General features: G+C 40.2%; 1 protein-coding gene across 4 annotated transcripts in view; it reads left to right on the top strand.

The window, feature by feature from the left end:
- kif1b (kinesin family member 1B) overlaps window positions 1-13,300 on the top strand; it is a 56,982-nt gene that overhangs the window by 30,878 nt on the left and 12,804 nt on the right. For 3 of the 4 annotated variants that reach the window (XM_069659895.1, XM_069659894.1, XM_069659897.1), the window contains 6 exons: window positions 6,878-6,983; window positions 8,685-8,833; window positions 9,604-9,782; window positions 9,888-10,025; window positions 11,049-11,300; window positions 12,995-13,113. In XM_069659895.1, coding sequence (XP_069515996.1) covers window positions 6,878-6,983; window positions 8,685-8,833; window positions 9,604-9,782; window positions 9,888-10,025; window positions 11,049-11,300; window positions 12,995-13,113 — 943 coding nt within the window. Of the gene's footprint in view, window positions 1-1,586; window positions 5,625-6,877; window positions 6,984-8,684; window positions 8,834-9,603; window positions 9,783-9,887; window positions 10,026-11,048; window positions 11,301-12,994; window positions 13,114-13,300 lie in introns of those variants that run through there. The other variant, XM_069659896.1, reaches the window with a different exon arrangement.

The following is a 13,300-nucleotide window of genomic DNA, read 5'->3' as shown; positions in this document are numbered from 1 at the left end:
TAAAGCTTTCCCCTTTCCAAATCCCTGTTTCACTTTTCTTGTGTCTTTTATAGTCAATCTGAATCTTGCAAAACAGCAACTTAAGTTGATTTGATACAAAGATCTAAATTAATTTTAAACTGACTAAATATTTTTCAGCATTTAAAACTTTTTAAAACTTGACGCTGCTTTTGCATGGTTCATGTTAATAGCATGTTTTCTTAACACATTCAGAACTGGTTCTGGACTAAGTTGCAGTGTTTGCTGTTGAGCTGGTCGACTTTGAAGTGGCTGTTGATTTGCTTGGATTAGATTTCTACTCTAGTTTTCTTGCTCTGTTTTGTCCTGAGTTCCGTCTCTTCAATGCAGTTGCTCACTATACAATGCATTGTGACAACAGTTCCTGCTGTAGTTTTTTGAGGGATTGTTACAATGTGGTTTCTCATTGACTTCTTTGGCTACCGCTCTTTGCTAGCCTTACCTGGCACCTGTGTAGCACACTGAGGGCACGGCTCAACAACAGAGTTATCACTGCTTAAAGCTGAATCAGTGAATAAGAGGCCTGGTCCACACTCTGGTGTTTATATGTGCACTGCTACAGACATAGGGTTCAGACTCCCAGCAACATAACACGTCCAATTCTAGCGACTGATACAGAATCATTCAAAAGACCTGAATTATCTGTACCAAATGGTTGTGATCTGTAATGTACTTTGTCTACAAAAAAAATGAGAAACTGCATTTTTTCCAACTAACATCTTTCTTGTAGTGGATTAACACTTACCCGCACTTCTGCCTCTCCTCTCTACTGGCTTTCTGATCAACTTCGAGAGCACTCTGTCTTCTAACTCACCGCTAATACTAAAGCCTCAAACTTCTGGACAAAAAGGGGGAAAGCTCAAAAATCCATCTACATGCATGCAACCGTAGCACGTTTGGGACCCAGCTTTCAAATCACCAAATTTTCAATTAAGAAGAGGATTGTCTCAAAACAATACAGAAGCGCTCCAATCAGCACCTATCCTCTGTTGATACTTCTCTTCTAATCATGATAGACATGCTTTACTTTTAATATCAATATGCAACATTTGGAACAGTTTTGTTAAAGCTGATATCCATTTCTGAGCTGTGAATGTCCTTGTTTTAACAACAAGTGAACGTTTTAATGTATATAACTTCCTCATTTCCATGTCACCATTTCATTAGAGGAAATATTATAATGACAAACTGACAAGAAAGTCAATAGAAGCCACTGTTTGTTGGATTGACTTGTTTTTCTGTCTTTATTTGGAACATAATTCTGCAAATGTGCATAATTCTGTGAACTGCATGTTGACATACATCTTGTACAAAAATGATGTATGCAAACTGTTTTAAAAACGGTGCTATAGTCCTCTATGGAAAAAACTAACTACATCACAAGCTCAATTTTTATACTGATTTAGCTCGGCCTTTCCTTATTGATCGGCTGAAGTTCCCATGTTGCATATTCATAGCTTTATTCATACTTTTTTAAAGTCATCCTTTCATCTTCTCTTTGATTTCCCATTTTAATTTCTGCTTTTTTTGGGAACCATTTGGTTTGTTTCCTGTGTTGTTTTCTCAAGGATGGAGACTCTGATAGTGGGGATGACTCTGATAAAAGGTCTTGTGAAGAGAGCTGGAGACTGATCACTTCCTTGAGGGAAAAGCTGCCCCCCAGCAAGCTTCAAACCATAGTGAAAAAGTGTGGATTACCCAGCAGTGGGAAGAGAAGAGAGCCAGTCAAAATGTACCAGATCCCTCAGCGGCGGCGCATCACCAAAGACTCCAAGTGGGTGACCATCTCTGACCTGAAGATCCAGGCAGTCAAAGAAATCTGTTATGAAGTCGCGCTCAATGACTTCCGCCACACGCGGCAGGAAATCGAGGCACTGGCCATTGTCAAGATGAAGGAGCTTTGTGCTAGCTACAGCAAGAAGGACCCCAACGAGCGGGACTCGTGGAGGGCAGTGGCTCGGGATGTTTGGGACACTGTAGGCGTTGGCGATGAGCGCATTGAGGACGTCATTGCCAATGGGTCTCGACCAGGAGTGGTTGTCATGGATGAACTAAAGGTGCACATTGATAAACTTGAGGACATCTTGCACGAGGTCAAAAAACAGAATAACATGAAGGATGAGGAGATCCGTGCTCTCAGGAACAAGATGGTCAAAATGGAAAAGGTCCTTCCACTTATCACACCAGACGGCCAGGAACAGCCTCCCAGCGGTGGTACTACCAGCGGTGGCACCACCAGCAGTGGCACCTCCAGCAGTGGCACTTCCAGCAGTGGCACCTCCAGCAGTGGCACTACCAGCGGTGGCACCACCAGCAGTGGAACTTCCAGCGGTGGCACTACTAGCACTGCCATAACTCCAAGCCCTCGAGAAGCAAAACCTCCTCTTCCTGAAAAGCCTGATGCAGAGGATGCAGATTCACAAACAGGCCAAAGTGCAGGAGATGACACAACCCTTAAGCGAGGAGCCCAAATGCGCTGGATGCGCCAAGAGCAGATTCGACTCAAAGGCCTTCAGCAACAAGAGATCTCCAAGCAGCTCCGCCGGCATACCGGACCACATCGCTTTATACCCCCAGAAGATCGCAAGCTACGCTTCCCCTTCAGAAGTAACCCTAAACACCGCAACTCCTGGAGCCCTGGTACTCATATCATAATTACAGATGAGCAGGTCATTGAGCTAAAGGTGCCTAAAGAAGCTGTAGAGGAAGAAGAGGGAGAAAGCCAGGCTGAAGAAGGAGTACTGCCTAGAGAACAGATGGCTGCTTCTGTTATACAAGTCACTCCCCCTTTGCCAAGCCCATTAGTCCAACAAAGGAGCAAAGACTTGGAGCAAGGTCTAAGCCAGGGTCACAGACATAACTACAGGAACAACCAACATCAGCAGCCCCACGAACGAGGTCGCAGCAACTCTTTTAATCACCGCCAGCGGCCGTCCGGCTCCATGGAGTCACTGCAGCAGTCTGAAGGCAACAGGAGGCATTCGCAGGCTTTCTACCAGCCCCGCCAACATCAGAACCAGCCACCACACCTCCAGCCACAGCACCAACAACAGCCCTGCCACTACAATAGCATGATGTATACAGATGGCAGGTTCAATGGCTACCAGCAGTACCATCACACTGACCACGCTAACCATCCAATCAACTTTCAGGCACCTCCACGAATGCGCAGGCAAATGTCAGCTCCTAATCTAAAAGCCAGCAGAGAGACGGCAGTCTGAGTGGAACTCGTGAAATGAGGAAATAGTTTAATAAACTTTTAGTAGGCAAACGCATTACAGATCACAACAGCTCCTAATCATGTGAGTCAGACAGCTAAAATGACTGTGACTTTTGCACTTGATCAGTGTGTTATTGGTTGACCCAAAAGTATTGTTTTTATTATACAAAGACATTGTATCATCTTCAACCTTATAATATATGGCGTTTCATCAGTGTTTGCCGCATCGTGTTCACTGTCATCACTAGCATTGGGAGATCTGTCATAAGGAATTGAAGCCAGACAGACTGTTCTTCAGTAGAGACTCATCATGCCTACTCTGTTCATTTATCAGCATGTGTGACAATTCATCAATCATGCTTTGATTTGCCAAAATTATGTTCGCGGTTGAATTTCTGAGTTTACATCTTTGCCATTTTAGTATTGATTTATCTTGAATGTTTTTAGCCACTGCAGTATGAACACATTGGCATGTCTCATTTGAATTTTGTTGGTGTAGTTAAAATTAGGAACCGAAAAAAAACCACCTTATATTTATTTTTAAGTACTGTGTAACTGAATGTTAGGATGGAAAAATCAGTTGTCTTTACAATTTCACATTTTGTGTTGAAACTGTCAGAAATCATCATTGGCCTCGATCTGGAATCAAAAGACCAGTGTGCTGGACATTTTAAACTTGATGCACCAGTCAGTTGTGTGACTGCCTTTTATATAGACTGACATAGTGGACAAACAAGGGGATTATTCCAATGGTGCCTTTTATGCTCTAACTTTATTAACCTACTGTGCATTTACATGTTTTCTTCCCCTTCTTTTAAATTCAGTGCTCTTGCACAAAGGCTCAGCTTAAATTTGCCTAAAGGAAACTTTGTAACTTCCCTAACCTAACTAACAAATTATGAATAACTGATTTATTCAAATTTTCTGAAGCTCCCTGATTGCTTAATTCCCTTTTTTCTTTCTTTTATGATTTATTTCAAATATATAAATGACACCCACTTGTATTTTGGTATGTTGCACTTCTTCATGAATAAGCGGTATAAGTTAGTTGATGAAGACACACATTTAAATGTTAATCAATTAGTTACAAAATAATTTTTAAACCTTTAGAAAAATTATAAATTAAAATTTTATATATTGGCTTTTTTTTTCTCCAGAATGATTTTATTAAAGTTTTTGTTCTCTCTCAATCCTGGAGTTTACTAAAGACCCTATGAAATGTAAGAGGAAGTTAACCTAACTGTCAGATAAGTTACAAAAATTGTATCTACTTTACAGTTTCTCTGAAACCAGTCCTGAGTGTTTCCCTTCTCTTCCTGTATGAGCCATGAACTGAGCTCTTTCTCAGTGTTAACATTACATTTAGTTTGTGGTTCACTGAGTAAGCACAGGGTTCACCGTGTTTCGGATGTCCTACAGAGGGTTGTCATGGTTCCCAAAGACTTGCCTTAAAAAATGCTGGAGGGAGCACAAAGACTCGAAGTGTTTGCATAATGTTATTTGGGAGAACTCTCCATGTCAAATGAGATTCTGGGGACTGCTTCATTTTAGCTGCATCAAAAGCAGCATATTTGTCCAACATGGATGGATCTGTCATGATGATGTTCTATGAAATCAGTCGTCCATGTCAGGTTTATCAGCCTCTGTGCTTTAGCAGATGCTTGTTTGAATTAGAAGCAGGTCTGCCTGGTAATCTTGTTTTTCCTTGCAGCAGTCGTAGCTTAAAAAGAACCTGTTACGTATTATATTTTAATACCAGATGGCCTTCAAATCATTTCAGATACAGTGACACTCAGCAGCAGCAGCAGCAGCATAGGAACGACCTTTGAGGAAAATTTTATACTCTGGGTTCAGAATGACGAAATGATTTCCTGTCTTATGCCATGAGTTTCACAGTATACTCTGCCTTACTATGCTGTACTGAAAACCAAATTATATAATGCAATATGCAAGTCTAGTCCCACCACCCTACGCCTTATGTCTCTGACTATCTTTGCATGCATAGCTTACATTTCTTCATCCCTAATCAATGCTCGATTAACAAATGTTATTTAACCTATGCACTGGTGCTGGTGGCTACCAGGTAAGCTGGAAAGATTACAACATCAAATGGACAATGCATACTGTATCGTTCTTTTGAAATGTTCATATATATCAGTGTTAGGTCTCAATTTAAAGTGTCTGTTGAGTGTTGTACAGCTGCTTTTTGAATTTGTATGTCTAGTGCCTCATCGTGGCTGTGTACCAAGTTGTGTTGCTCCTTAATCAAGCACTATGTGCAAACATACAGTACATGTGTGAACAAATGTATTCACAGGTCTAAAAAAAACAATGTCCTGAGTGCCTGTGTTGCTGGAGGTTTATTTTCAAAGTATGACTGAAATAAAATGACATGCTCCAAGTGCAGTTATTTGTTTTATATGGCCCACGTATGGACTTAACTGCCTGTAAGCCAGTTTAGGGAAAGACATCAGACATCTACATGTATGCACAACACAGGAGGGACCATTTTTGACACTGTACATACACATTTTATTTAGAAAAAACATTCAGTTAAAAAGTAGCACCTATTTTTTTTGTAGAATTTTATCTCTTAAAGTTGCAGAAAGCCTCATCAGTAGACGTTTCCTTTGTAATTATTTAGTACTACATCTTGACGCCGTCCCATTTGTACTTGCAACATGAGATGAAAGTAGGATCCATTACCTCACTCCATTAACATCCTTGTAGGCATTTGATAAAGCCATTGCTGTGCTTCAAATACTATATTCAAGACTATACCAAATCCTATGTACAATATGGGACACATTGTGTTATAAAAGAAAGTTCATGTAGACAGTCACATTAAGTTAAACCTTCTCTTTGGATTTTCAAAGTCCTTCTGAATCGAGACAATTCGGCTTGTAGCTCGTTTATAGGAACTGAGCAGGGAGGAGGTAAACGATGGATGAAAAGGCTGCATTGTCTTCCCGGAAGACACTGAACAAACAGGATGAGGTCATCGGGACCACGGCATGTCCTGCTCTGATGATGATGGCGCCCCTCATTGGATTACAGTTGACTCAGCTCCTACCAGCACCTCTCTTCTTCCACTGCAGCCATTTCTCTCACAATAGAAGATGGTGTTTCAGTGTTTTTAGGAGTTTGCATTTGCAGAACATTGTCTGCTTATTGAAGGAACAATTCACAAGCTTGATGTTTGTCATTTGATTTGGCCTTAGAATTGAGCTTCTAAATTAATTATAGAACATAGAGAGTATAAAATGAAATCATTTCTTATGAGTACGTTTTATTATGGACAGTTGTAGAAGTAATGTGAAACTTTCACTGCTGTTTATTTACCAAAACATTCTAATATTAAGTGTTTCAGGTCTGGAAAAGTAAAGTATGAGGATAAATAGTCAACAATTCTTGTTTATAAGACACACATTACATTATATTCCAGCATCAGTGGATCAGTAAACAAAGTCCTCACTACTTGTCTTCAATCTACAAATAAAAGTGACAGTGCTATGGGATGTCTGGGTGGAGAAAGCGTAGCAGTCCCAACATGATGCTGTGTGTCTCAGGTTGTTTAGCTTAGCTCACCTGCTGTTGCGGCTGTTTTCTCTTTCCCTTTCCATGTGTGTCGGCGTCCAGGTGTACGAGAGCAAATTGCAGGAACTTCAGAAACAGGTGGAGACTATTTCTCTGGTAGCCGAGACACCTGATGAAGAAGAGTTGGAAGAGGAGGAGGAAGAGGAAGGTGTGTACTGTAAAGCTTAATTCCTACATATATTTATTTATTATCATGTTTTGAACGCCCCAAATAAACAACATATAAAAATGTATATTTTCTTCCATATTTCTGTCTAGAGCCCAAACTCTTTGGATGTGCGTATAGTTTTCTCTTTTTCACAATCAATGTAATGTAATATCAACATCATTCAAATTAAAATGTGTTAATATGTCATACTAATTACTCATTCAAAGTCATAAGTCAAACTAGTCCATAAGTAATGTATGAATTAAAACATACTACTAATAATGAATAACATCTTAAAGTCTTAAGGATCATTGTTCATGTGTTAGCCTGTAAAATACAAATTGCCTTTAAATCACTTGCAACAAACAGTATTTTAATATAAGCAGTCTTTATAAATGAATGTTTTTTTCCTACTTTCCAAGCAGAGTCTGGTTTCTTTTCAGTACAGATTAAAGGTGAACTGACATGATTAAGAACTGACATGTTTTTACTGAAGAAGGGGAAATAAGCTGATGTATTATACATTTAAAGTCACCTCATCCATCTAGGTTATATAATGTTTAGACAAATAAAACAATGTTCTGGATTATAGTTGATTATCAAGTAATGCATAATGTATAGTGAGGAGGTTGTCGTGGAATGGAACACCCTGACGGGGTGAGCTGGTCTTGTCTCACCCTGAAGGGGTTCCTCCATGATAACAACCTCCTCTCTATACATTATCCCGCTTATTTGACACGAAATATTGATTGGAAATGATTTTATTAATATAAAAATTATATAAAAATAGTCTGTTACACTCAGAGAGAGCTGCGTCCATAGCAACGGTGAATTCTAGCCTTCTTAAAATAAGCTAAGCTAGCTGTTTTTCCTCGCATTAAATTGAAACATTTTCACTGATGGTGAAGTAAGACACGGTGAAGACACAATCAGTGCAGCACCTGATTGAGGTCTCGTCACTGCCAGTCTGTTGATATTCACCATCTTTAAACACCACTGTATCCACTGTGTTCTGTTTAACGTTTGCTTCATGTGCCGTCTTCAGTTTTGTAGATCTCTCTGTCATAGCCTTCAGTTTTTGCATTGTTTAACCGTTATTACTTTTTCCTTCTGTAAACGGACCGACGTCAAATTTACCGTCCTTCTTTTGGCGGATTGATATGATAACAGTACAACCGGATATGACCCAGATTGTGTAATTACAGCCGAATCCCTAGCAATTATCTGTTCTTCATAGCAACGGTCTGTTATCGAGAAATAGCAGACCAATCAGATCAATGATTAACCAATCAGAATTAAGTATTTAACACAGCTGTGTAATAAGTTGAGGTAACAACTTCATACAGGAACAACACAATGTCCACATTTGCTTCTTGTTTGTCTTCTGGGTTTGATTTTCCGGCCTGAGAATTTCGTGCTTTAGTGCCGCTGACTCTGTAAATTCTGCTCTTGGTCGTCCTTGAACACCTCACATTGGCAAGGTTTTCAGCACAGTCACTGCTTGCAAGAAATATTGACTTACACTAAAGTTGACACTATATTCCACATGATGGATCACCTAGAATAGCAGGCACTAATGTAAGAGCTACATTTGTGGTTGCTTTAAAACAACTCTTATATGGTGGTTTATCTGTATTCACATTGTTTGTTGTTATGTGTACATGCATGCTTACATTATCTCTGTGTCCCGTCTCCCTGCAGTGCCATGGACTCAGCATGAGTTTGAGTTGGCTCAGTGGGCCTTCAGGAAGTGGAGGTACCATCAGTTCACCTCCCTCCGTGACCAGCTGTGGGGAAACGCTGTGTACCTAAAGGAGGCCAACGCCATTAGTGTGGAGCTAAAGAAGAAAGTAAGCAACATAAATATTTCAGTACAGAGTATCGTGCTTTAAAATGGGTTAATTTCAGCTTTTTTTGTGCACAAAACAAACTTTTACCTCTAAAGGCCTAAAACACTATATTGATATGATTGGATGTTTGACCGTGAAGTGAGATTACACTTGACAGCTGGATGATGTCATGAACCATTTGATTGATTAAGGTTTCTATTCAACCTGTGATGCCAGTGAATCATTTCACTGGACACCTGCATTGAAACATAATGTATGCTTGAGATAATGCAGAAGGCAATCCTTTAAATCATCCAGAGGCCGGTGTTGGCTCACTGTCACAGAGAAAAATTATATTTGCTATGAATCATAAGCTGCTCTGCTGGGGTCCACCTTCCCCATCAAGAGACCAGTGTGATTTACACACTTGTCTAGTTGTAGGCGCTACATGATTGATGCTGGAGATCGGCCGTCTGTCACAAAGACCTTTCAAAGACTTTTTATGTATCTTTAGGTCTCTGTCTGTAATTTATGTCCAGTGCTGTTAATTGCTTTAGCATATTGCCCCCAGAGGATGCTGGAAAAAACAGGGCAGTATGGATTTGTTTTACCTTTCAACCATGATCTATCATCTTTGGTGTATCTGCAGTGAAATGGATCTACACTAGAAAAGACAGATTCCTGTATTCTCATGCTTGTTTTCTGATGCTGTTTTTCTGACTTTCTTTTAAGTCTTTTTTCAAACTCTTTCTTGTATTCTTCTCCTCTTTACCAACTCTCCGATTTTACAGGTGCAGTTCCAGTTTGTCTTGCTGACGGACACATTGTATTCTCCGCTGCCACCTGAGCTACTGCCCCCAGAGCCAGAGAAGGAGCGTGACGCCCGGCCTTTCCCCCGCACCGTGGTGGCCGTAGAGGTTCAAGACCTGAAGAATGGAGCCACACACTACTGGTCCCTGGAGAAACTCAAGTAAAGCCCATACCACACTTTAACTGACCCTGGTTTTTCTTTGATGTGTCACCACAGGCTGCTTTTGCTCACATGTTGCTGTTAATGTTGTGTGCATAATTTCAGGCAGAGGCTTGAACAGATGAGAGAGATGTATGACCGCGCAGGAGAAATGGCCTCCACGCACCAGGAGGACGGCGAGGGCACTCTGACAGGAAACGACCCCTTCTATGACCGCTTCCATTGGTTCAAACTAGTGGGGAGGTATGTTTCACAGCTTCACATAAATACATACAACACTGCCTATGTTACCGCAAATCAATGAAAGTATATATCCTGTTTGAATGCTTTTATGTTGTGGCTAACTAATTCAGTATGGCTTTACTAAGACAGCTTTTGTGATCTGTTTATTTAAAATGGATCTGTGCATTTTCACCCTTTCATTTTCATTTGAGTCTCATGTATCAGTTATATCACATTTTCATCACGTTTTGCCATTTATTACTGGTGTTATTTTGTTGCTCAACATAAATACATCACTGGTTTTTTTTTTATGTTTGCATATGTAATTTGATGTGATTTTATTTGGTGCTTTTATTTCATGTCATTTTTCAATTATACTTTGTTTATTTATTCATTTTATTTGCATCTCATTTAAAAAAAAATGTCTTTATCATAAGCGATGTCATTTTCATTTATCTGTTGTATCATTTTGGTTTGTCTGACATTCTCATAATATCCCAGTTCATACAAAAGCTGTTAAATAACATATTTGATTTAGCTAAAGTAGAAATTTTGTGCAATTTGTTTTTTTATCCTCTTTCAGGATACATTACATACATTAGCAGTTTTATACGTTAATCCTGTTACAGTGACATTTCATTTTGGTATAAAATAGTCATGTTTCTATTAACTGCTGTGACACCAAGCGGCTTATTGTAATACCTGCTCCTTATGAAATCAATCCTTCTGTTGCATAGGCAATAGCTTCAAAGTGATAGTATTAGAAAAAGTAATTCTCTCAGATGATTTGGTGCAGCTTATAATCTCATTACCACGAGGTAGGAAGAAGTAAGCATGTGCTGTATTTACCAATGAATGTACAGCTGCTGTTGGTGGTTGAATACGCTTCAATGTAAATGATTAAAAAAACATCTTTTTCATTGTAGTCGAAAGACAGGAAGAGAAAACAATACCAAAGTGAAATATTAGATATAAGCTAAGTTGCAGAGGCCGATTTAACTCTTCTGTTACTCCAAACTGTTCCCAAACCACCGACCCTCCCAGCTCCCCAATCTTCCACGGTTGCGTCAATGAGCGCTTGGCCGACCGCACCCCCTCGCCCACCTTCTCCACCACTGACTCCGAGATCACAGAGCTGGCGGACGAGCGCCAGAGCGAGATGTCCGACTTCATTGACGACGAGGCGTTTGTGGACGACACCAGCTCTGACGCCGGCACCGAGGAGGGTTCGGACATCTTCAGCGACGGCCAGGACCCCTTCTACGACCGCTCCCCCTGGTTCATCCTGGTGGGAAGGTTGGTGACTGGCAGTGGCATTACCCACGTCATCCGCACAAACGCTGGGAGTGGAGTGTGGGCGGATGCTGGCTTTGTTTAGTGTAGTACATTTTTTATTATGTAAATGTAGAGTGAAACAAAGCAGGGAAAATGTAAAGAACAAAGAGTGCGGGTGAGAAAACAACATCATAGAGTTGAATGATTATTACCATATTATACTTTCTATGACCATGAATATGTGGTCAGTAAATGTTTATGCAGATGTTGAAATGGATGATTGACAGGCTGGTGTTTACCCAAACAACAGTGTTTCATAGGGAGATGTCAAAGCAGCATAGTGTAGCAGTATGTGCTCTATATGTACCAATTACTACAGGAATCCCACTTGTTAATCATCAGTTAAGCCCCCATTGGTGAGGGAATAATTTCAGAATCAGATCATGTATTCAAAGCAGCTTTGCCGAGATACACTGAACCAGTGCTTAATACGATTAGTCATACTTTCTGTGCTCACAGGCCTGCTTTGTACGAGTTTATTTTAATTTAGACTCGGCCCCTAAAAATTGAAAAGCCACCATCCTTTTCTCTCCGCATCCTCCCAGCGTCATGTCTCCGCCCCTGTCACCATCACAACGCTGACTGTATTAACTCCTATCTGTGTTAAAGTACATGTATTTGCTGTTAGCTGTCCGTCATTATATGTTTTATTTTGTTTGATTTTGTCATTTCTTTTCTTTATTACATTTTTTATTACCTTGTCTGTTATAACATTGCTCTTTGAATGTGTTGTAGGTAATATTAACTCACTGGTAGTGGACAGGCACTTAATCATGCTTACTTGTATTTGTCTTAATTCGTTGTCAAAATGAAATAATGCCGCAGTGGCATTTGAAATCGCAGCAAAGCTTCTACTTGTAAACATCGTAGCTCAGTAATAAACACCATCTGCAGAAAAAGGACGACAGATCAATACAGGCTTTAAGCCAGCCAGACTCTGCAACAGCCGTAGCTCAGCTCCCTCCATCACTTCAGAGACTTCAGATTGATACCTCCCCTCTGCCTTGGCCTTGAGTCTCGCAGCAATAGGACGGGGGATGGGAGAGAACTAGTAGGTCACCAGGGGTGCAGCAAAACAAATCAAGCCCCACAAAACAAAATGTGAGTGTGTGAGTGAGGGACTAACATCACCACAACGTGACATGGTAAAACACGCTTTTACTGCTGCTGCTGCTGCTGCATCCCCGTTGATCTGTCATCACCCTGTCACGCAGTTAAAAATAGCGTGGATGGTTTAAACTGCTGCTGATTTCACTGCCCTGAAGCATGTGCGATTTTATATTCAAGTTATTTTAATTTTTTGTTTTGCTCATTCCTTAACATAATCTGCACTAATATTTTACTGTATGTCACTGTAGTCTTTAATATGTGCTAAACACTGGAAAAGTTAGCATAATGAGATGTATTTGAAACACATATTTGCTCGTCTGTAGATTATGTAGATGTGACTACTTGATATTCTTCTCCAGATGTACATCTAATATGCTTGTAACAAGCCTTATTAAATGCAACAGATAACACTGCAGCTATATGGTTAACACAGTTTGAATGTTTTCAGTATCTAAATGCTGCAGCAGGAGTTTCACACTGCACCAGAATCAGGTTTTCACGTCTCTCTCCTCCTTTTTTTTTTTTTTTTTTTTTTTACCTCTCAGAGCTTTTGTGTACCTGAGCAACCTGCTGTACCCTGTGCCACTGGTGCACCGTGTTGCCATAGTAACAGAGAAGGGCGAGGTGCGTGGTTTCCTGCGTGTGGGGGTTCAGGCCATAGCTGGTGAGTAATTAATGAGATTCTCTAATGAACAAGACTGTCAGGATCTTCATGCAAAGGTTATATCCTGCTTAGCACTCATTTGTGTGCAATGATCTGTTTGAAAGGACTGTTTATCTTCTATTTACAGACTTTAACAGAAAAACTATGTTGTTAAATGTAGCGGAGCAGCTAAAAAACACATTTTATG

This window comes from Semicossyphus pulcher, unplaced genomic scaffold (assembly GCF_022749685.1).
Source record: "Semicossyphus pulcher isolate SPU_LCO1_2020_fin unplaced genomic scaffold, fSemPul1.0.p SCAF_13, whole genome shotgun sequence".
Taxonomy (NCBI): domain Eukaryota; kingdom Metazoa; phylum Chordata; class Actinopteri; order Labriformes; family Labridae; genus Semicossyphus; species Semicossyphus pulcher.
The sequence above is the reverse complement of the archived record's forward strand: the minus strand, read 5'-3'. Positions and strand labels throughout refer to the sequence as shown.